At 41.2% G+C, this 25,316-nt stretch overlaps 1 protein-coding gene across 1 annotated transcript in view; it reads right to left on the bottom strand.

Moving 5' to 3' along the window:
- LOC121623380 overlaps positions 1-25,316 on the bottom strand; it is a 60,506-nt gene that overhangs the window by 25,981 nt on the left and 9,209 nt on the right. The window contains exons 3-4 of the mRNA XM_041960652.1: positions 12,753-12,866; positions 9,483-9,613 (exon numbers count right to left, since the gene is read on the bottom strand). Of these exons, the coding sequence (XP_041816586.1) occupies positions 9,483-9,613; positions 12,753-12,866 (245 nt within the window). The remainder of the gene's footprint in view (positions 1-9,482; positions 9,614-12,752; positions 12,867-25,316) is intronic.

Below are 25,316 nucleotides of genomic sequence, written 5' to 3'. Positions count from 1 at the left end.
GATACACACAGAGCCAGAAGAGCTGATGCAGAGATAGTGATTAATGCTCCCCAGTTAAAGTCAACAGCAGACAGATATTCCAAAAAGTCATGTGGTGGCTGTGAGCGTGAAGAGTCACACCATCATGCAATGTTGTTCAGATCTGGATGACATTCTACTATTCACTGCTGTTACCTAATCTAAAACTATCATATAAAAGTATAGAGCAGGACAGAAGTGTTTGAGAAACACTAGCAACAATAGTACTAGTACTGGCAGTAATGTAGTCACAGTGGCTACAGCAGCAGCAGTAGAAGCTGTTGTAGTGATAAAACAAGCTACGGCACTAATTATAGTCTGCAGTGGACTAATATTAGTAGTATCACGAGCAGAACTAGTATAAATAGTAGTAGAAGAAACAGGGTCAGTGGTATCTGTAGGATCAGCAGTAATAGTATGTAGTAAATCTAGTGCAGATTTGGTGAAAATGAAAATTAGGATGCAGCAGTGTAATGGTAGTCCTATTAGTGTTACTACTACCCTACTATTAGCAGTGGTAGCAGTCTACAAGTAGTACTATTATTACTAGAAACATCAGGGCAGTAGTATTACTTGTGGTATTAGTCAGTGTAGCAGTGTACTAGTTTTAGTAATACAAACTCTAGTAGTGATGCTATTTGTAGTAGCTGCAGCAGTACTGTATTTGCAGTGCTAGTGTCAGTACCTGTACAGTAGCAGTAGTAATAGGTGTGGTACTACTGAGATAATAATTGTATTAGTACAGTACAATACAGCAGTACTACTACTTCTAAGACAGCATTCCTCTGAACAATTACACAGCAGTAATAGTAAATGCAGGTCCAATTGTAGTAGATCTAGTAATACTGGTAGTAAGTGCAGGAGTAGAAGAAGCAGAAGAGGGGGGATAATAACAGTATTTGTTTAGAAAGTTCTGTCTGCATATGAACTCACATTAACTACAGAGCCGGAGATGAAGGCCCCAGTCAAGTAACGCAGTCAGAGTGCACCTGACCATCTGTCCACTAGGAGGCACTAAGCCTCTGTGACTGAGTGTTGGAACAGCAGGTGATGAGAGGCAGAGAAGTGTTTTGTTTGGGAGGAAAAAGAGGAGGCTCATCTGAGGGAAGCCTTTGATGAACCAACTGAAGGAGTGACATCCACATGTAGAGAAAGACAAATTAGCAGAAACGACACAAACAACAGCACAAAAACACAAAGGCCCTCTGGGAAATATTAGTAACATTCTATTAATGAGGTTTTCAAGGAGGCTCACTGACTCCACTGTGTGTGTTATAAGAACTGCTCTGTTCTGATGATCTCTGATATACACTGATGCTCTCCTGCTGGAACAAACAGGAAGTAGATCTGAAACACTGACAAACAAAATTTCTGATGACAACATATTAAATATAAGGTCTTTTGAATGATGGAGGCATATGAAGTCTTTTATGTAAAAGAAATGTCTGTTTAAAGCCAGACTCATTCCATACAGTGTCAATATTCTGATGTAAGATCTAAGTCTGGGCTGCTTTTTATCATAATCATAATATTGTAATATGGTTAAATATTGTGCATTACTCATTACTGACCAGCTTTTCTAATGTCTTCGGGCCAGATATATAAGGAAATGCTTCATATTGATTCCAAAATGATATCTAAGTTTTAGGTAATATTTCAAGATATTCTTTAGAAGAAGTAAACAATAGGTAATAAGTAATATTTGAGAGGACATTCAATGTAGACTAGGTTCTACATTTTGGTATTAAAGTATTAGCGTTCAATACTCGGCTAAATTCACGATCTATGTTTTTCACTCCAGATGAAGACATCGTCCATTACTTGGAACAAACTCAAGTTTCTATGAGGACCAGCAACTAGTATAATTCTAGTTGTTTTGCACCCCGGGTGCAAAAAAAGTTGGGATGCTGTGTAAAGCGTAAGTAAAAACAAAATGCAGCCATTCGCAAACAAACTGTCTTTAACTGACAGCAGTTTTACAAAGTGATCTCCTTTATCCAATCCGGTGTTCACAAAGTGGTGAACCTTGCTCCCCCCTTGAACGCCTGAGCCTTTTCAGGATGCTCCTTTCATACCCAATCATGATACTATCACCTGTTACCAATCAACCTGTTTACCTGTGGAATGATCCAAACAGGTGTTAACAACAACAATACAACAACAAATAAATGTGTGTTTTGTTTTTCAGTTGAGTTTATGTCGAAAAGGTTTAGCAAGTGATCACACTCTGCTTCATTTATTTTTTCTGTTCTAACTTTTTTGCAATGCGTTGTATTTTTTGTTTGTTTGTTTTTTTTTTGCTTCTATATGGGAGGAACATCTTTCTCACAACATCAATAAGGATGGTTTCCAAAACTGTAATGTCACAATATGGAATCCACACACAAAATAATCATTGTGTTTTATTTACGACAGACGTTTATAGGTCCTGCCCTGGTGTCAGTCTAGATTTGAAAGAATGTTAAAAGTATTTCAGATGGGAAACACAATCATACGACACAGAACAGAGTGTTCTTTTACAAGTGGAACAGTATTTGATCTCAGCCTTGCAATGAAAGCGCTCTGAGCCTTTTTTGTTCATTGTTGTTCAAAATGAAAGTTATTTTTGCCGAAAGCATCTAAATAATTGTTTTTACGGGACAAGAAATATAAAGAATTAGAAACAAGTTTTCCATTACCCATCGTGATGCAATGCATGATGTCAAATCTCATGTTTCCAGGTTCCACTCCTGGTGAGCTTGGAGAAAACTTAAGCCTGGAAATCACTTACTCATTCATTCCAATACCCCTTCAGTAAAACAACAAAAAAACAAATCTGTGAAGCGCCTGGAGGTAGACACAGGGGGTCTCAGAGGGAGGACACTTCATCCTTTGCCGTTTCACACTTGAGATACTCTGAGATTTGATTTTTACCTGTTACCTGTTCTTTTTCCACAATCTTCTGTGCATTTCTCATTTTAATCAATTGTAGTTTTTCTTTTTGGTATTCGTTTAAAAATGACACCAATAGTAACAAGTTTGGGTAGAAATAAAGATGGGATTCACGTGAGCAGCAGCAGCTTTACCATGGTAACCAATATGTAGCCTACCATAGGCCGATTCCTGCTCCATTGTCTTACTAATTTAACTGAAATGTACTGGAGGTGTTTCTGGTGCCAGCCTTCAGTTCAGTGTTTAGAAGAAATGAACATCTTGAGAGGAATCCCGAGGAGATTTGAAGACTTTGAAGCTTCATGCAAATGAGCTACTTTGTCACCTGTCAATCAAAATGATCTTAACCAATCAAATGGCTTCATTAAAACACTGCGTGTGACGAAGAACATCATCCATCAGTGTGAAAAGACAGTAATTACCAATGAATGTCTGTGTGTGTCTGTGTGTGTGACAATTTGAAAATCACTCTCTCTCTCTCACACACACACACACAGTCACACACACACTCACACACTCACACACACACACACACACACATACTACCAGCTGTCAGTGTGTTCTGATTAGGTGCTTATGTACAGAAAAGCGTGAATAGGGCTCCATAATTGCTTGAATGTATGTGACAAACACATTTCACTCTATAATTGCAGGTGAAAAATGTGTGGGTGTTATTTATATATTTATATTTTTACATTAATGTATCTCACCACTTGCTGCCTGTCACATTCTCACTGTGTCGAGGTTACACAGGATGTACGCGCCGTGCATGTATTTATAGCACAAAAACAGCCCATTTTGTTGAAAAAAATCCACTCCATAAAGTGTTTCTATCATGGACAGAGGTGATGCTACAGACCTGTGTGTAAATGTTAATGACTACTTCTACTTCATATTGTTTGTGTTACCATTTTCTGCATTTAGATTTGGAATTACATATAAAACTGTTCGTAAGTGTAAGCAGAAGCTACAGTTACAGCGCTGAAGTGATTCCTGAAATGATAACTGATAATTGCAGACTTTAGAATAAAAAGCTGTGATGTTAGAAGAAAAAGAAGGAGTTATGGAAAGGTATTTAGAATAAACGAGCAAGAGGGATGAGAAAGAGCAGAAAGACTCGAAGGAAAATAATAAACAGCTGAGGGGAAAGGGAGGAAAATAAAACTAACATCTTGAAACAAGCAAAGGTGAAAGGAGGAAAAAAGGATGAGAGGAATGCAAAATGTTTTGACAGGGTGAAGAGGAGGAGGGACGGATACTGATGGAGAAATCATGTTTAGTTTTGTTCTATAACACAACCCTGCAGTGTGTTTCAATCGGAAGGTAAGCAGCCCAGTCAGCAGAATAAAACGTCGGCACTGCGCATTTGTGCAAACCACAGATACGTTGAGTTTGTACATTTCATAAATATCAGTGTTTCTACAACAGGTATTAAAGTGGTGTAGTTTAGATTACTGCTGCATGTACTGTACAGCTGAGTTTCTCATTGGGAGGAGGAGGGGATGGTGGTGGTGGTGTGACAGCAAAGTTGTGGAAAAGCTAGTGAGCAAGTTTTTAAGTGAGCTCATTTCCAAGGTGAACATTTATTGCTGGAATGACATTACTAGTTTAATGCATTCATAATTCACTTGCTGCTGGAGGCCACTGATCAGTTCCTGCAGCAGTTTAGAGTTTGCGTGCACTGCTCAGGGGCACCTCGGCAGCAGGTTTTTCAGAAAAAAAGACATTATTATTCATTCCCTGCACACATGTTATAAGTTGTATAAATGATCATCGTCTGTTCTCAGGTCTCTGTGACCTCTGACCTTTGTGGTGTTGGAAATTAAGCTTTCTCCTTGGATAAAAAGACTCTGGCTGGATAAATCAATGAGGCGTCTGAGCTTTTCCACCTTGTTGACCGATTTCATGGTTGATATCAGAAGAGTTTGAAGCTATGAACAGGAATGAATAGATTATGGTTGACAGAGTTCAGCTGGGTGTTCTCCAAAGTGCCAGCCTGCCTGTTAGTCTTGGCAACAAGCTGAACTCTCCTTACATAACCAGACTAAAGACTCTGTCTATCTATGGGAAAATCCCACCAAACAACACACATAATCCATCACAATCACACTTCATCTATTGCTCCACCGTGTGCTGCTGAGGCTTGTTCATGAAACCTCTCAGGGAGAATATCAGAACTGTTGTCAATAATGATTAAAACGTTATTGATCAAAAGGTTAATCAAACTGTCCTCGTGGTATCAATGCATGCAGATAGTGCTGGTTTTATTTGATCTGTCTCTGAAATTTTTGCCTCTAGCCCAACACAGTGGAGCAACAGAATTCAGTTTGAGCTGGTTACAGCATCTAAGAAAATCAGAAGTAACATCAGGAGCTAAGAAGAGTAGCTGAATAAGTTTATAATCCGCAACAATTCTCACAATCAAAATCATTTTTTTAAAGTCAAAATGCCAGAATTTCTCTGGTTCTGGCTTTTAAATTGGCTTTTCTGGTCATGTGTTATTGTAAATTGTCTTGTGTTTTGGACTGTTAGTCGTTAGTTGTAATCCTTGGCTCTAGGAAATTGTGATGCACATTTTCTACAGTTTTCTGATCTTCAACAAAATCGTGATGCAGTTAATCAAGTAAAAAGCAGATTAATCAACTGGAACTAATTTTTACTGAAAAAATAGTCCCTATGAAAACTGTAGGAGAGAAATAGACTGTGAGTCTTTAGTAATAACATGCAGGTGTATGGGAGTAGCAGAATACAAAAAATTCAAAACTGACTGGATTACTTGCGGGTGAATTGACCCTTTAAGATGCCTCTTCTCTAACTTTATTTGTAAATTTGTAGTTTCCTGACAAACATGGGTGTTTCCCACTTCACAAGCTGGAAGGTCAAAGGTCAAGGGCACTTCAACAGCAAGTGGAAAGCTTGTGCTAACAGAAAATCGCTGTGACCTTCTGGTTTTTAGACCGGGCCACCGTGCTGCTTTGGACACATCCAGTAATGAAAACACAATTTCTGAGAAAGCAGGAAGATAAGCATGAAAGGAATGTCAGCCATAATGACAGCAGGAGTTTAAATGTTCATTGTGCTATTTCTGCATTTCCACAGTTTGTTTACAATTTATGCTGCTCAGTTACAAATGAAACAGAGCTCAACGAAACAAGTTTAAAGAGGAGACAAGTGTCCTTCCAATTTCTGTGATTTTATCTGAAAGCTACAGATTTAGGTCATGGTCAGGGTTCAGGCAGGAAATTCAAAATTAGGCACATGAGGAGAAACTTCACAGACGTTCTTCCATCTAATCTCAAACATTCACACAACACAAGATTTGAAAAAAAGTCATCAACCTCATGTCATCACACATTAAAGCAGATGTAAACAAAATGGAGACTGACGTGGTGCAACAACAGCAGTAATGCTTTGCAGTGAGAAAAAACAACAGCAGAAAGCTAAACGAGCCTGGATGAGGAGACGTCATCAACAAGGGTTGTCTAATCCTCAGAAAGAACTGGAGGTGAGATTTTAAACTGTCAGTTCGAACATCTGTCAGCTGTGAGATGCTAGCTAATGTTAGCCTCATGAGCTAGGATGTTTACCGTTGCTTGGCAACATCGTCAGCCGCTCCAGGACGGACAACCTGTCCCTGTCACTCGCTGTTGTGGCCCTGCTCAGAAAGTCATCTTTAAGATTTAACCTCCTAAATATGAAACATGTTTGAAATGATCAGGGTGGCTCTGATGAGTCTGAGAGACGTTTGGGAGGTTCAGGACTGGATCCGTAAACCCCCTCACATTATCGGATAATCTGAGCTGAACATCACAATCGGTAAGATCCCACACCACAGTTTTCCTCTGATTGTCAGGAGGGGTGTATCGGGGATAAACTGAGCCAAAAATACACGTTGGGGTGAAGGGGTGAAGCACAGGTGAGACTAAGGTAGGATAAGCTAATGGCAAACACCACAGGTGTGATAGGTTGAGACAGCTGTCAATCATGTCAAAGGTGCCCCTAAACATACAGTACCCATCTGTAAGGCTGAATATGATCTTTCTAAATGCCTGCAGCATCAGTTAGTAAAATTAGAAATAAAACTGCTGATAGGAAAATGTTTCCACTGGACATAGTTATTATCGTTTTGCTTAATTTCTTGGAAAGCAGTTATTGTAACTATCAAATGAAGAGTTTAAAAAGAAAGCAACTAAGCTGACTGTTCACATTCCAATGCAGCCTGTGGTATCCAAGGTAGCTGCTTTGGTAATGCTTACATAACGCTCTTCATCCCACACTCTACCTCGCTTGGTGTGAGAAAAGTTTGGTACCAAAGACCACTAAGGCTGCTTTAGCTTCACCACAGAGCCGTGAAGGCGACTACTTGGTCGGGATTATGTTCTCACTTCTAACAAACAACAGCACAGTTGTCAGAGTACAGCGACTATGTTGTGTTAGAGGAGTTTAAAAGGCATCATTATCACTTCGACAAAGAAACTGAACTAACGCAGAGTTTTAAAGAAGTGTTCCAGTTCACGCTGTGAAAGCCGCTTGATTCCTGAAGCTTGTTAAGGTCCACTTAGAAAAAAGGGATCGCCTTATCTGCACTCCGGAGCGGCAGCTCGATCCTCTTTTCCTGCAAAAAACACCCAACCCTGTCTTGGCTCTGACATTGCCGCATAAGCCTCCTTTAAAGCCGAGGAAAACCCTTGTAAAATGAAAGCGGGGTGACGTCTTCTTCCAGTAAGTGGATATGAGAAGTGGGCAGGGCAACATGATAGAGACATGTAAGAGTTTTTATTAGGAAACTCTAGAGAGAGAAAAAACTCCTTTCAGATAAGCCTTTGATCCGAGTTGTGACAGGAGCCGATCAGTCTTGGCGATGAGAACCAATGCTACTGAGAAATGAGGAGATTTCCTGGAATATCATCAGAATAATGTGTGCGTGCGGGTGGGTGTGTGTCGGCTGGCACACCTTGAATCCTGAGATGTGTTTTAGCTTGTCTCGTCTGACAGAAGTGAGACCAGTTGAAGTGTTGTACTGCCAAACTGCTCGTCATGGCAGGAGTACAGGGAGTTCGAGTGAAAAGGGTGAGGCGGCAGCCACCTACAACCATCTGAACGTTTACTGTCAACACTGCACAAGTGGTAACGAAATCTGAAAATCCACCGGGAACTCTCACGTTCTCACAGTTGCTATAAAAAATGTTATGCAGGACTTCAGACGGTGGCTAACTCTAAACACGCTGTTGAACCTGCCGGCCTGAAGTCCACAGCAGAACTGCAGATAGAAAGAAAAGATGGTCGTAGCATCTGTGATGTCACACACAGGTTTTTGATCCTGGAATTCAGGCGGATGTTCCTTGTGATGGAAATTACACTCACACAACAGCTCACAACATGCACTCCATTTATTAAATAAAGATTTTAACCATTTCTACACTTTTTGTCTGGAGGTCATTTTGGTCTTGCATAGTCACAACAGATTTTTTTGAAATGTTTACAACGCTTGATGAAGGCAAAAGGCTCAGAAAACAAAGCTTTTAGCACCTGCAACAAACAAACACTGCAGAGAGCTGCATTGCTGAGCTGGTTCATTTTTGGTTTGTGTGAAACGGGACGCATTAGGCTGAATTTACTGGCTAATGAGTGATGACCCTTACCTGCCCACGGAGGACAGAGTGCAGCCTCAGCTCAGAGGTGTTTGTGATGAATCTGCACACAACACCAGCAATCTAATAGGATTTATGTGTTTTATATATACATGAAAGAAGTTCAGCATGATGCTGCGTCTGTCATTATGAGATTGAGGCATTCTTATGCCTCAATTTCATAAACCCTCTAGACAATCTAATCAAAATTTGCACAAGCGTTAAAGGGTGTTGACGTATGAACGCCTTCCACTTATAGTAAAGAAGTGGTGTGTGGTTATAGTCTTGCATTACTCAAAAAGATCCACTCAGACAGGGTTACAGATTCTGATTCTGGGGGAAGAAAATGATCACTAGCACCAGATCAGCACCTAGTTCAGTACAACTGTTTCATGCAACCACATACATTAATCTGAGATCAAAGGCTCAGTTTGGTCTGTACAGTGATTGATTTACAGATTTACACACACACACACACACGAAACAACATATGCATGAAAGGAAAATTCACTTTCATTTTCTGTCTTTCTCTCTCACTCTCTCAGCCATGCACACACACACACACACAGATGCAGGCAGGCAGGATCCTGTTGTTTTCTCCAGCAGAGCAGAACGTGCTGCTGTTGTGAGATACAGTGAAACTCCCACGTTCATGTTTCAGCTCTGTGACAAAACCCCACAGACCAACACAGAGCTGCCTCCTACTCACATGTTCAAACACTTTATAACACGGTCCTGATTTCTGAAGAGGACAGTCCAGTTTCAGATGTAAGAAGGAAGTAAGGAGGTTGCCAACACACACACACACACACACGCACGCACGCACACACAAAGAAATGAAGACTTTGTGTGGCCTCTCATATACAGTATAGAGTAGCTTTCATTAACATGTCACTGACTCACTGTGTGTGTATGTTGCTGAGCTCCTGCTCTGTCTGTCTCTGCAGCTGCTGGAGGTGAAAGGTCAGCTCCTCACTCAAAACAGCAAACCTCCACAGTCCTCCTCTCCCTGCGGTCTCCTCACACACCAGAGCCTGATCACAAGACAAAGACATTTTTGGAGCTTTCTAACAAACCCTCAGGCAGCCATATTAGAGAAAATAATGACTAACAGGAACGCAAACATTTCATCACTGATCCATGATTAGATGTTTACATAATACCTGTTTGTTAATAGCAGGCCACAGTAACTTTATCTGCTGCTAATCTGACACAGGAAGTTAGCGTGTTAACCTGAGTGTTAGCGGCTTTGCTAAAGCATGCTATAGATAGCAAGCAAACAGTTTGTTTATGTCTCAAACATGTCCTATCACACACTTCTTAATTTTACATGAAACATGTTTGGTAAAGAATGCAACAATCCTTTGTCACCTACAGCTATGCTACGTTAGTGAGCAGACAATTTCCAAACATTACATGAAGGTACATTAGCTATAGACCTCGATGTTCCCCTGACTTAGCTTATGTTCGAAATGAACCTTTCGGCTTGTTTGTTTAGATTCACTGAGACGACTCTAGAACTGAAAATGGTTTTAGAAATGCTAGTTGCATGGCTCTATGAGGGGATTGCCATGAAATATTCTACAGACATTCATGGTCCCCAGAGGATGCATCAAAATGACTGGTGACTTTTTCTCTAGCGCCACCATGAGGTTGACATTTGTGGTCTTCAATGAAATGTGTCAACAACTGTTGGATCGATTGCCATCAGATTTGCCACACACATTCATGCCCCCATCAGGATGAACCGTAATAACTCCACTACAGCGCCTTCATCAGGTCAGAATTTTAATTTGTCCAGCACTTGGTTTATGACCAAACCTGCAAAACTAATGACAACCTCATCACCTCAGCTGTAATTTGTGTTTAGTGCAAATTAGCAAACATTAGCATGCTAACACACTACGCTAAGATGGTAAAACCTGTTTACACCTGTTGAACACCAGCATAGCAGCATTAGCATGTTGCCTCCTGCCATTAGCATTCACCTCATCCTGCCTTACAGAGCCACTACCAGAGCTGTAGACTCTTGTTGAGTACAATAAACAATGGGTTACTTTTTTTATTAGGTGCACCCCTTGTAAAGAAAAGGAACAAATCCATAATTTGATACCAGTAGCACCCAGGCTGCACAGAGAGAAGAAGTCAAGAAACTGGCCAAAACCAGGGAGCAAATCTAATAAAAGTTTCTCCACACTGACCACTTTCATTGCTGGGGAATAAGACAGCGCCATATCCTTAGGCTGGATTTAAAGTTCCTGTTCTGTCTCTGAACGGCACACCCTAATAAAGAATCCTCCTTTTGTTAGCAGGGCGAAAGGGAAGGCCCTGACTTGAGTCAGAGAAACAAACTGACAATAAAACAACAAATCAGACAAATGCTGTATAACTCATCATATAATATTTAGTCTGGAGGGCATTTTACATGAGAATGTACCCACATCACACTCCAGCTCTCAGTAGTCTGCTGTCTCCATTTATCAGACATAGCAACATGTTGAGTAAAGCAGAAAAGAGAGATGAATCACCAGCTGAAGGAGGAGAGGGTTTGGGTGGTCAGACTCATCAGGCAGACAGACAGATAGATCAACAGACAGCAAGACAAGAGGAGGTGAACAGAGACAGACAGGCAGACGAGAGGAGAAACCAAAATAGACACTTAAGGACATGATGAGTGAATATAAAGTTGGAATAGGTGACATCTAATCTGGTTGTGAGTCTGAACTCGTCGAGGTGACGGAGTCCTTCAGTGAGCGGCTGTAGGCTGAAAGACAACAGACCGACTGAGTCATTCTGGCACAACATGACGATCACCCTCATCCTCCCCTTCGTCTGCCTGTCTGTCTGTTTGTCTATCTGTGTCCATGTGACTCAGCCTGAGAAACAAACTGGCACTATGTTCACAGAGCAGCCAAATCTGATTTGTTTTTCAAAAATGATCTTTAGTCCTCATTGTCCACATTGAAACTTGCAAGTGGCTCAATAATATTTGTGTGTTCAGACATTATAGTTATTTACTTCAAGAAGCACAGCGATGGTAGGAGCACATACTCAGAAATAGACGTTCAAGGACAACATTTTTGTACTGTATCCAAACATATCTCTGGCATTTCTCTATTTTAATTACTTGTCATTTATCAGCTGGCATATATGCCAATACAAATATACAGTATGTGCAATGAGCTAACCACTAGGTTGCCATCAGAGGGCTGTGGTAATACTTGGTAATACATAAAAATAGAGAGTTTTATGTACAAGTGTAAGGTCAGAGCAACAGACAGCCTGGGGACAAGTGCTGCTAAGACAGATTTTAGGGAATAAGGTTCTTGACACTGTCATCATAAGGAAATTCTCTGAACATGGCCTCATGAGAGATCAACAATGAGGTAAGGGAAAGTGACAAAAAGAGAAAGACAGCTAGTGATAAAGAGAAAGGGAAAGTTTCCCACAGACAAAAGCGTAGAGAATGGCATCGAGAGAGTGCCAACAAAAACAAGTCCCTGTATAGAGTGCTGGAGGAATGCCGTTAAGGTTGAGCAATTAGCCCCGTTCCCTCCAGCAAAGATTCATGGTTTCTAAACATCAGGTAGAAAAAAAAATTCCAACCGAGTTTCAACATCAGCAAAGACTAAATGACACTCTGCTGCACTGGTGATAGCCATAAACTGTTTTTACCAGAGGCATCATGTTTCAGATTCCAGTAAAGCTGAAACACATTCTGTCCACTTTCACTTAAATTTGAATACATTGAACTCATTAAAAGTGTTGAAATTTGTCCAACTGGAAAATGTTACCTTTAGAATAAATTCACCATGAAATAGGACTACATGATCAGTATCTTATTCCTATTATTTTATTATAGCTACAACTTGCAGTGCGATGCATCCCTAAATGCAGTTATCACCATATTTTTTCCAGTCATACTCCATATTTCTACGCTTGTCGACTATAACGTTGGATGCACCCGTCTGTACAGTTTCATACATGGAAAATGTTTTAACAAATTTTCTTACATTGTTGCCACATAACCACATGTTTATTTATAACTCTTCACTGGTTTAACAACTTAACTTCCAAAACATAAAAAAATGATTAGAATAGACAGTAGTGAGTTAATTTATCCTGTTCTAAGTGGTTGAAAAGTACAAAGAGAGGTTTTTTCATGCAATTTACCTGCTGTTCCTCAGTGATGGGGGATTGTAGGATATGAACTTTGGCTTCTATCAGCTGCCGTAGTTTTTCCAGCGAAGCAGGGAACCCCTCTCTGTTTCTCTGGAACTCTGGACACTTTAAAGAAGGACAGAGAGACAGACTGGTTTCATCATTTAGCTTAACTTTCATCGCAGTGACCCTCACACAGGAAATGTTTCACAACCAGCAGCTTTGGCAGCAACCAAACACCTCTGGCAGTCTGATCCTATTGGCTGCTGATGTTTTTTTTTTTTTTTGCTTGAATATACTCAATCTCTGTTCTAAATGTGCACTTTGGTTGTTGAAAGTCTTTTATCTGAAGGACATTATGCTAATTGTTTCACCTGAGTGTCTGGATGCCAACGTCAACCAGAATTAAGGCAACACCCAACCTGCAAACATCCGCCTCTGATTCTTAAACAAAATTTCTCATTTGTGTGGAATGGAGAGAAACAGGACTGGTGGGAGAGAAAGGCTGAAATGCAGAAGATGCCCTCCAGAATGAACAATGAGAGAGAATACCAGCACACAACTGTTGCCCATATAAGATATAAAACACTAAGTGGACTGTTTGTGTGTGGTTCAGTCAGACTCAGAAACACAGATCTTATTTGAGATTTAGGGTTATAGAAATAAAACTGGATGCAACAAAACGCGATACTCATCACCAAGGTTTATCTGCATCACTCAACTAGCAGGCGGTGCATTTTGTCAGGTGACATGTTCTTTAGACAGATTGTGTCCTTGAGGTCCGTTTCCACCTGTCAGCTTGTCAGGTGGGTGACAGGAAGCCAGGGGTCACACAAAAACATGATCCTCTGCTAGTGTTTACTGTGATTACCTCGCCGTGTCATTTTCAAATCTGAAGCACAATGAGCGGCAGCAAATCAGACACAAACATAAAGTCTAACGACTGGGACGACTTTGTAGAAAAAGAGCACAAAAGGAGGAAACTAAAACATTTTCTTTCTTCTTTCTTCTTCTTCTTCTACATTTTTAAGTTGGTTTTATTAGTTAAATGTCAAAGGCTCTTAGTATAACATTAGAAATGTTCAATATTGTTGATGAGGATTATGAATTGTCTGCCTACTGAACAGACCCTCGGCTGGTAGATGCTTCCCACCCACCATTGTCTGAAAGCCGCCACAGAGAGCCATTGTGAGCTCGCGCTGAAGCAGCTAACCCAGGTGGCTTGTACGTTTTCATCTTAAAGGAGGGAATCAGTCTTCTTACATACATAAAACCTGCAGATGGACAGCAGGCAATTAATTCCCTCACTCCCCATATGAGTGGATGCATTCACAATGTGAGTGGGCTGGGTGTTCGTGACACAGTGAGTCTGTGTTGTCTGATTAAATGCAATCAAAACAAGACCATTGTGTTTTAATCCCTCTGAGAAAGATTACATGCATCGACAGGAGCAGAGAGGAATCTCTAGTTGTTAAAAGGATGATGGAAGTAAGACCAAAAAAAGTCTCAATATACAGTATTTAAGTAGCATGTGACATTCAGGGACCCAACAAAGTCTTTTTCTTTTCAAAAATCTCATTATAAAGTATAATAGTGCCTGATGAATGTGGGATGCTATAATTCTCTCCTAGCTACTATCCAACCCTGTCTCCTTTAAATTATGTTTATATACTGCTAATTTGTTTCCCTAATTACATTTCCCAGCAACAAATTGGTAGTATATAACCGCAGTTTGTACTGTGACAATAACATAATATGACATTGTCTGAGGATTTAAATGAAATTGAATAAAACATTTATGTACCAATACAAATGCTGTTATGTTAATCAATGATTTACCAATTCTCTATGCTGGGGACCACTGTAGACAACAAAAAAGACATCCTTTAACAAACACCATTTCCCATAAGCCCTAGATATCAAAGCTCGACAGAGGACTTGAGTCAAGGGATCAAATGTCCCCTTACTCAGCATTTAAGATGACCAAGTTCCAAAATGTCCATTAAGAAACAAAATCTAGCTAGCTCCTTGGAAACTAAGGCATTAAACTGACCACCTTAAGCTAACACTCTCAATACTGAGGATTTCAAACAACCAAATTTAGCTGTTCCATTACTCAGGCTGTGAAAGACCAACGTGGCTTCCAAATGGCCAAAACAAGCTAAACATCCCTTTACTGTGTTATCAAAAAGGCTAGCTGTAGCTAGGTGTCTGAGGCTTGAGATAGACCCACATAATGCTAGCTAGCTTAAATGTTCTAATCCTCACTCCTTAAAAAGGCCAACTTTAGCCAGTTCTCTGACAGCTAAAGGTTTTAAAAAAAGAGTAATTAGCTAAATTTCCCTTTACTGAGGTTTAAAGACAAGAAATAATAATAATGATAACCATAATATACCAATAAGGCCTTAAGAATAACACAGGCTAGCTTAATTTCATCATAGGCTAACTTTAGCTAAAAAGGCAGACAGCAGCCTGCTCTCAGTATTGAGGTGTTCAAACAACAAAAACAAGCTAATTCATTCATCAATACTAGAGCCCAGCAAAAGGCTTCAATACTTTAAATTTGACTTTAAAAGAAATTGTTTACAGACCAACTTTAGCCAACTGTCCAAATAGTTGTAATGTCTCTTAAATACTCACTGCAGGACTCGTAGAGAGGGAAGTGGTCATGATGACAGATTGACTCAAAACTAATCTCCTGACTGAGCTCAGACCACAGGGGGTTTGTGTGTGTGTGTGTGTGTGTGTGTGTGTGTGTGTGTGTGTGTGTCAGTGGGTGGGCTTCACGTCTGTGTACATGGAGATGACCCTAACTACAACCTCCCCCTGACCAGAATGGACAAGCAGAGAGAGAGCGAGAGCGAGAATGCGGGTCTGTTAGTTAATATCCGGCCAGAGTTTGTCAGGGTTTCTGTGCTTGATTGATCAGTTTACTCAAGTGTGTGTGTGCGTGTGTGTGCATGCATGTGTGTGTGTGTGTGAGAGAGACAGACAGAGAGAAAAAAAACACAAGCTATGAATGAAGGGAGGAGTCCTAGACTTAATATTGCTTAAAATTGATTTGTTCAAAAAAGTTCAACTAAACTGGACCAAAGTAAACCGAGACCGAATGAATCCAACATGTAGACAAACAACGTGTCTCCACTGCAGACGATTCAAATTCAGGGCAGGCTTTGAGTCTGTGGTGTTCACACAGGAGCAACGGCAAAATGAAGCATAATCAGAAAAGACAGTATGCAGACTAAAATCACAACTCACACTGACACCATTCAGTGCAAACAACATGGATGGTGGTGAGCTCTGACATGTAGGAAATGATGGAGTCGCAGACACATCATGAAGTTTGCTTTCTCTTGAAAATATTAATTAACAGTACCATTCTAAAATTACTACTTCTATATGTTAACTGCAAAAACAATAAATATAGTATGTACTGTTTATGATTTGTGAAGTTTATACTGTATTAGTATGAAAATGTGGGTGCAGCATTAATTCTGAATTTATTAAATAAACTATCTCCGTCAACAGCTAAGCACAAAAAATAACCTTAAGAGTGCGGGAACCTAGTCATCAAGTCATCAACGCTGAGAAAAGATAAACCACCCATCGTTCCAGTACTCCCCCACACCACCCCCACCCCCCTCGCCCAAGTTAAATGAGTCCCAATTCCCAACCCAGGGCGTGCCTGGGTGGCGCCTGATGACTGTGGAAGGTTGCCACACCTTGATAAGCAGGCAGGTAAGAGGCTTGCTTGTCGGCAGCTCTAGCTTTTTGTTGACTTTGCTCTTTTCAGGCCCTGCTTCTGTCTTAACCTGCAGCCCTTGTGCAATGCCGCACCCCCCACCTACACCCCCCTCCCCACAACATTCACCTCACAGCCACCCTTTAACCACTGCATTTCCTGCCCTCACCCGCCAGTGGCACTGACATCACACCTGATGAAGACAATGAACAGGCTGGTTCTTGTCCATCTGCACCCCCTAGTGAGCCCATCTATAGACCCGCTACAGTTCGCCAAGTATCCTGGCATCAGGGTGGATGACGCGGAGATATCAGGGAGCACATAGAACTGACTCAGGGCCTTGTAGATTACTGCCAGTGGAACCACCTCCAGATCAATCCAGGGAAAGCCAAAGAGCTGGTGGTGGACTTCCACAGGTGCAAACCCTCTCCTCCTGCACCAGAGAACATCCAGAGAACATCCAGGGAACATCCAGGGAACATCCAGGGAACGGATGTTGAAATGGCGGAATCCAACTGAATAATAAACTGCACTGGACTGACAATACAAGTGCACTCTATAGGACAGACCAGAACAGACTGCGTTTGCTGAGGACACTCAGGTCTTTTGGAGTGCAGAGGACTCTCCTGAGGACCTTTTTTGACTTTGGAGTGGTCTGCTGGGGCAGCAGTATCTCAACTGCTGCTGCAAGACTGCAAATCGCCCCAACGTGGGATTAATAAAGAATTATGTTATCATATCTTTATTGTGTTTCCATGACTTTGGAGACTATTACATTGATTTAGATTCAATCCCTGCAGACTTACTACCATGACCATCAGCACTACTTGTCCAAACCTGACCTTACCCTAATGTCTTCAGCTTAAAAGTTAATCATTTACCTTTTGGTGACTTGCATTTTGTTTTCAAAAGGAAGTCCCCACAATGTGTCTGTGTCAACAGATTTCCAGTATGTCCCCACAACATGAGTAATACACATCTACACACACACACACACACACACACACACACACACACAGGGAAGATTTTACGTAACAAGATTAAAAGTAAAACTGCGCCAGCAGCTGTAACGGTCATTGCACTTTAACAACATACTGTTGTTGTAGCTCCTCTTAGCACCAGTCCAGTTGTCGAGTTCATCCTGAAGATGACATTACAATCTAATGGGTTCATCATCTGGAGAGCATCAACAAGGTCAGCTAGTTTCAGGACAAGTGGCACATTCCTTTTGGACATTTGTTGTGACAAATGTTAGATTTTGTCATCATGATGGAGCACTACACTACAGTGCACTACAGTGTTAAAGTACTGTGGACTAGATATTACTCGAGTAGAGGGGTTACATGTGCCTGCTGTGGTTGGAAACAGTCATAGTTGCTGATCCAGCTGATCGCAGTGAAAAAGAGGCTCATGCGGAGTCCCGGCTGTAAACATTTCAGTGCAGTGCTGCTCAGGAAACGAACTCCTTTTATTTCCTTTACCATAACACTCAATCCAAAACTGACTTAACGAGGGGAGAGCTTCACAATAAACTCCTCGAGTATCCAATCAAAAACAGTAAAATCGCACTGATAAAAGAGTTCCTGTCCTTCCCTGAAACACTCTGGCAGCGGCTCAAAGCAGCGTCCCATTCTTTTCAGATGAGGAGCTGCAGACTCTCCCTGTTTGAACAAATACCATTGTGCAGGCAGGTGAGGTTGTTTCTCCACCCGCAAGAAGTTATGAATCACTCTATCATCATTGTCATTTACATAGTCTACCTTTACACTGTGAATCCATACCGCCTGATTGATTTATGGTGGAGCGCAGGCTGTTTTGTGAAACTAGACTTTTTCAAATGATTTTATATTTAATGTTTTATTCTTTTACAGAACATTAGCTTATTGCCAATAGATATTCATTTTCACTTTTCATTGACTTGCATTTATAAATGCATAGGCAGAGTACCCCCCTCCCAAAATAGATAAATAAATAAATAAATAAGCAAGCTAAATCCAAACTATAGGACATACTGTATATGGACGTGAATTAAATAGATGTTTGATTGTGTTTCCTTTACAGTACAAGAGGAAGCAGGTGGGGCAGATACGGCAGAAGGCTCAGATTACTTTGACTTTGACGCTGATAAAAGGTCAGAGGTCATCAACCTGTGGACCTGCACTGTCATTTAACAGCACGTTATTACTCAGCAAACAAATCTGTGTGTAGTAAAGAGCACCAGGGAAGCTTCCTACCCAGCATGCCTTGCTCATGACTCACAGCTGCGGTATGTCACCTTGTGTGCTGGTGTACTTTGAACCAGCAGCAGCTTTAAGTTGGGAGCGAACAGCAGGAGACGCCCTGCAGGCTCATTTACTGACCAGGAATGTTTCATCACGATGGAAACACGTTTTAATTACCTCACTGCCTTCAGAACCTGATGGGAATTTACACAAATGTCACATAGCATGAAGTTCACACTTCCACATTACTGTATAGCTAAAACTTTGCGAAGGCTCTCATTAACATTATGTAACACGGCTTAAAGCACAGTGACTGAGTTCATCTTTTCTTTTTTCTGTTACTGCAGGTGGAAACAACAAAACGTGTTCAATCTTCAATACCTAGCACTGTATAAAAACATAAATAACTAGGCTGAGTACTCATAAATCTTTCAGATTCTTTCATCTTGTACATTGTTTTAATAAGAAGAAATGTGCAGGGAATGTGCTCACACCTCACACCTCTTATTTGTAAATTCAGTGGATCTTGCCTCTGGCTGGTAGCACCTTTAAGAACCAACCATTTTTCCTGATTGTTACAAAATATTAAAAGCAAGATGAAAAGTATATCATCATTACATTCAATTTAGCACCGTTTTCTGGGGGAGACCCTTGCTATAGTCATTGGTGGTTTGATCCCTGGCAGTCTGCATGTCAAAGTGTCCTTGAACTCCAACTTGCTCCAAATAGCTGTACAACACATGAACATGTAGTGTGGAAAAGTTCTTTGAGTGGTTGATAAGACTAGAAAAGCGCTACATAAATACAGTCCATTCACCATTAGTGAGGCTGGCCATGTTGGGTGATAAGGCTTCATAGATGGCAAAGGTGTTAAATGGGGTTGAGGTCAGGGTTCTGTCAAGCTGTTCCACATAAAGCTGGGAAAACCATTTCTTCATGGGCCTGGCTTTGTGCATGGGTTCACTGTGTGTGGCCAAATGGTCAAACACAAACTGTTACCACGCTACTGAAATATCTAAAATATCATTGCATCATTGCAGCATCGAGACTTCCCCTCACTGGAACTTGAGTTCGTACAAATGAACGTATTTACTGCTCCTTGCTGCATTGTACAAACACGGCAGGCTTGTCCCGCTGAATTAGTTAATCCTTGGCTAATCCAGACTGGACCGTGCAGCGTGCTATACAGAGGCCTGCAGCTCTCTCGCTCTGCATAGAAACACAGCAACTATATAAAAACAGCAGAACCAGTTTTCCTCTGCTTGATGTGGTGAATGAGCGACATATCAGCTCTCCTGTATTTGCTCCCTCTTTGCTCCTCCCCCTGTTAATGGCAGCGGAGCTGAACCAGTTCCTCCGTGTTTACCAATTACACGAGCTTAAGATCCCGTCTCTCTCTCCTCTATCATTATCTGTTACAACAGAACAGAACAAGCAGTTTCTGCAGCCTCCGTGAGAGGCACTCAGACAGAAAATGTGCCGCATTGTCTACATCATACATCAAAGTTACACAGAATTTGTTACTCAAGACTGTCAGTTTTAATTAAGGACTCAAGATATAGATGTTAATCTCTGACAAAATCTTGTCTTCACACGTCACAGGCAGATGTACTCCATAACTGTGAAAGAGCTGTTTTTAAAAAGAAATAAAAAATGTGCGCGAACATCTCTTTGTCCCTAATGCACTGTGTACATTAGGCTGATTAATTGCATGTTTTCACTTCATGCAGCTATTACCTCAGGTTATTTTTGGTTTGGCACAAAACAGCGCTTAACACCACCCAGCCACATCCCAACTCACACACAGACACACACACACACACACACACACACACACATGCACATACAGGTGAGTAGGGTGTGGATTGCACAAAGAGCTCCGCCCAAAGACTAGCCAAAAAAAAGACATGTAGACAATCAAACATGCAGAGGAAACAGACAGGTTTAAAGACTGCAGAGCTGCATGATTATGCCTGAAACATAGCCAAGCATTGTTACTGAACGCACAACTGTCTATACTGTCCTCAGCAGAACAAAGACAGCATCGGCCATCTGTTCAAAAGCTTAAAGCGCTCATGTTTTGATGGCAAGCAGTCTTTTACGGTCATATAGCTCTCCTCTTTCTGGAAGTGACAGTAGAAGTAGTAAGACATTGTTCTAACGCCACAAAATCTCAAAGGGTTGGACTTACAGACACAGACAGGTGTGAAGGTGGTTGTTTGTACTGTACTTGGTGCCTGCATGCGTGAACGTGTTCACACGTCATGTTCGTCTATCTGTGGGTGGGCCTGGGTGCAATGTGCATCCTGTGGGTCCCTGAGCAGACACAGGGAGCACAGGGAGCAGGCCAGGGTGGACGGTTGGGAAACCAAAGTGTCTGCACAGTTGGTTTTAACAGTAAATCTGATCAACCTGTTTACCTGTGTTCCAAACAGGTGTTTTTGGAGCGTTCCACAACTTTCCCAGTCTTTTGTTGCTCCTGTCCCAACTGGTTTGAAATGTGTTGCTGCATCAAATACAGAAAATGCATATATTATATATTGAGGAGATAAAAAATTCAGAAAGGATTTACAAATGAATCACATTCAGTTTTAATACATTTAACACAGCACCCCAACTTTTTGGAATCCAGGTTGTAGCTGTCGGTACGTGTAACCAGCATTCACATCAACATCAAAACAATTATGGCTGATAAACTCAGCTTTGTCTGAAAGCTACGATACCCAGGAACCAACATTTAATGGGTACAGTGCTAAAATGAGCATGCACAGTACTCTTAACCTTCACATGACCAACTATGACATCATACAAGTCGTGCGTTGTCCAATAGTTAATTAATCTATCTGCTCTGAAATCAGGCAGGAAGTCTAAAGCAGGGTGTGTTAAGCTTAATTAGCTGTAGAAGCTCACACCAGGATATAAAAGTGTGGGCATGCAGACAGACAGTGGAGGAGAAAGATGGGCAGCTGATGAAGACTTTCAAAGTCTTTCACTTTCTAATCTCTTCGCTCACTTCCATAACTAGAACATCAACAAAAACAACAACAACATCTACTCTCTAAGCACTGCAGCTCCCACCCAGCACCCACCCAGCCTGCACCCACTCGGCCCTCCGACGAGGCTTAATGAGTAATAAGCACTGGGTGACCATAGTCTTGGAGTCAAGCCAACTTTCCCAGATGCCAAATTGAAGCCTGGAGGTACTGCATAATGCAAAACAACACTCATTAAAACTTGGAGGAAAAAAACAAGGAGCTATAAAATGCAAAAATGCACTAAGATGCATTTCAGGAGAAGCTCGGTGGCAGTTTTTAAATGACTGAGATGAATAATTAGGACTCTCAGGCGTCCATTAGCGGGAGAAATTGCAAGATGTCGAAAATGGGCTCCAAAACACACTCATGACCCCAAAATCTAAACCGTTTGGCCCGAACATTATGCTAAGGTGGGGAATGTGAGCTTTGGAACGGCTGATGAAATGGGATGAAAGGCTTTCGGTGCAGACGCATACGGTGAAGCATTCTGATGAGTTCAGTGAGATAATGCAGCTGAAGTCAGGAATACATGTACGTGTTTCAGGAAAGAGAATATGTGACACAACAAAACAAATATGAATGTGTTCAATTTCACGGTGTCCTCCGCGCTATAGTGCGAGTACATGTAATACCGAACTCTTGTCCAGAAGCATAATGAGTTTGTTTGAAAGATGGGGAGTGTGTTTTAATAACCAGAAAACTCTCTTCTATGCACAGCTCACAAATCTGTGTTGAGTGCACAAGCCATTGTCCACAATATTTTCTTGAGGCAGAGAGCCCAGGTGAATCATGGGTATTCTGGGAAGCATGGCCTTATGGCCAGAATGCTTAAATTCATATCACCTGTGAAGGTTATATAAAGTACCATAAATCAGCAAAGTTCAATGCATTCCAGGAGGTTATTTCATGCAGACATGCTCCTGCTTCGGATTTAGAAAAGGACATATTGTAAATCAACAATAGCTTTTTTTTAGCATTCTCTCATGTTTTTTTTTCTCCACTTTCATATCAGTGGAGTGTTTTAAAACAATGTGTTCTTCCGGGTCATTAAAGATTGTATCCGGCCTTTAACTGATCAGTTAAATCTACAACGTCAAGTTCAAATTGTTTTGGAAACTTTCACTCCACTATGATTAGCGCAGAAGATGCTGCATCTCAGTAACAGGAGGACCCTCCTGAGAATTTGTGTATTCAGAGCTAATCAACCATAAATCCCTGGAACCCATTTCTGAACTGCTGATGAATTGGAGGTCATGCTTTTCATTTTGCTCACACTCTTCGTCTTCCTCAAAAAACACCTGTGATGATTATGATACACCATGTGATCAAAGCTGACAGAGTCTGCTTGGAACCACTTAGACCTAAAACCTGCTGCAATACACAACAAGCCTTGAGGACCTCTAATGCATGATAAGTGGTCATCTGTGAGATCAGCCTTTGTTTTTATTTACTCTCCACGCATGTCAATCAAACTGGTGGGTGGGGCTGCACTGTTCTCTCTCAGGATGATCTGTTGTTGCAGCCTTGGCTTCTGCAGATGGCGCTCCTCTCTGTCTGCTCACCTCCCACTTCTTGTTGATTCCAAACTGTAAATCCTACAGGTGAGTGGTCCAAGGCCTTTTTGACTTGTGACACTTGAAAGCCAAAGCTGACAATCATTAGATAACCATGCTGAAATATATGGTCGTGGATCACACTGTCAGATATGTCCACAGTCTGCTTGTTTACGGCTGTGGTGGCTCACTTAATGACATTAGAATTAAGTAAGACACTGTATATTCCAAACATGGGAGCAGCACAAATGGATGATACGATACGACTCACCAGGCATTCATCACACGATCTGATACGCTTCCACATCTACATCTCTTTGACAGACTGTGATTTTACTGGATGCACACAGCTCAACTGACACTGTGTGTCATGCAACGAACCTCAAAGAATGCTGTTATCCTGCAGGGGTCTTGTAAAAACAGCAACGTGTAGGCTCATATGTGAAAACTCATTATAGGCTGAGCATGTCTGTGAGCTGAACGAAGGACTACTGCAGTCAAAAGACATGACATCATAGCAATGTAAATTCCTGCATGAGGAATATCAGAGAAAGGTGAGTTTCTGCCTGGCAGTTTGTCAGATTAGGTAACGACATACCAACATCCTCCCTGCCTGCCTGTATTAAAAACTGATCTATGAAACACACAACACCACACTGATATGGCCAAAACAAACATCACAGTATTTAACAAGGAGTCATTTACAGGGTGAGTCGACCATGTCGACACACACACGCACGCGAGTGGAAATGTTCAGAAGTATGTGATGTTACCATTCCAAACAATTTTGCTTGTGCGTTAGCCTACCATTCAAGGCTCACACCCTCATTGCTAACATACCTGCCATCTCTATCTACCTGCCTACTTTCCCATGAGTCACTCTGTGACATTACGGCATGCAAAGTCAGGATTGTATGTGCTTGCCGTGTGTTTGGCCAAAATAAAACCGACATGTGCAATGCCAGTTTTTGGGATAGCTCTTATCACGTTCATCCCCGTCCTGACAAGAGAAAACCTCACATCATGTGACCCACATAAGTCATAGTGGACCGTAAGGTAACACTTAATAATACCGTGATGAGTGATAGAAGTCTTCATGCTAACACTTCAGGATCTGGAATGCTAGTGCTAAATACACAATGCTAACTCTGCCGTAACTGTAGAATAAACACACGCTTCATGCAAACAATTCATCACTCCATATTATCTGTGATTCTATACTCAAACAGTTCAGCATCGAAAGAGACAGCAGCACCACTAACACTTGCTGTGCTGCTGTGTGCAATCTCCATGCTAACACTTTAGCATTCATCCTGTTGCTATATCAAGCTCTGCCTAGCAATTTCATTCATTATGCTGATTTAGGCAATAGCAAGCTAACCCATTAGCATTAAATGCTATGTTAAAGGTAGGCATCCACTCTGATAGCAACCTCCATATGCCACAAATTTACCATACACTGTGAATGCAAGCTGCACGCTAACACTTTAGCATAGAGTGTGTTGCTTTAGATTTACTCTAATATCGACTCTGCACGTTATAAAACTAAGGCTACCTCGTGCACAATAAGCTTGTTTTTTTAATATCTTTTGTTACATTTCTACACAGATGGATCCTAAAATTGTCATTTTGAGCACACCCCTTTATTTAAACTATTGCACGTACCATTAGTGTTAATTTACAGTCATTAGTACCAAATATATTCAGTTACATATTTGCCAGCAAGCTGACAATCAGCAAAAAACTTCAAACTGACTTTGACAACTGTCCCTGTACAGAATAAAACAGTAGATTGATGTTGTAATGCGGAGCGCAGTGACTAATGAACTGCACAAAGAGGCTTTTTTTTGAGGTTTATGGGAACTTTCTCCTGCTATGCATGAATTCCATTGCATTAATGATTGATGGGCGCCAGATGCCACCTCGGGGTGTTCCTCATACCAGACGACTTGACATTTGTATCATGACAGAAATGAATGCTGCACACAATTGACGGCTTGTTGAGTAAAACTTTGGGGTGGCAG

The sequence above is a fragment of the Chelmon rostratus genome, chromosome 19, assembly GCF_017976325.1.
Source record: "Chelmon rostratus isolate fCheRos1 chromosome 19, fCheRos1.pri, whole genome shotgun sequence".
NCBI classification, from domain to species: Eukaryota; Metazoa; Chordata; class Actinopteri; order Chaetodontiformes; family Chaetodontidae; genus Chelmon; species Chelmon rostratus.
This window is presented reverse-complemented; position numbering and strand designations above follow the sequence as displayed.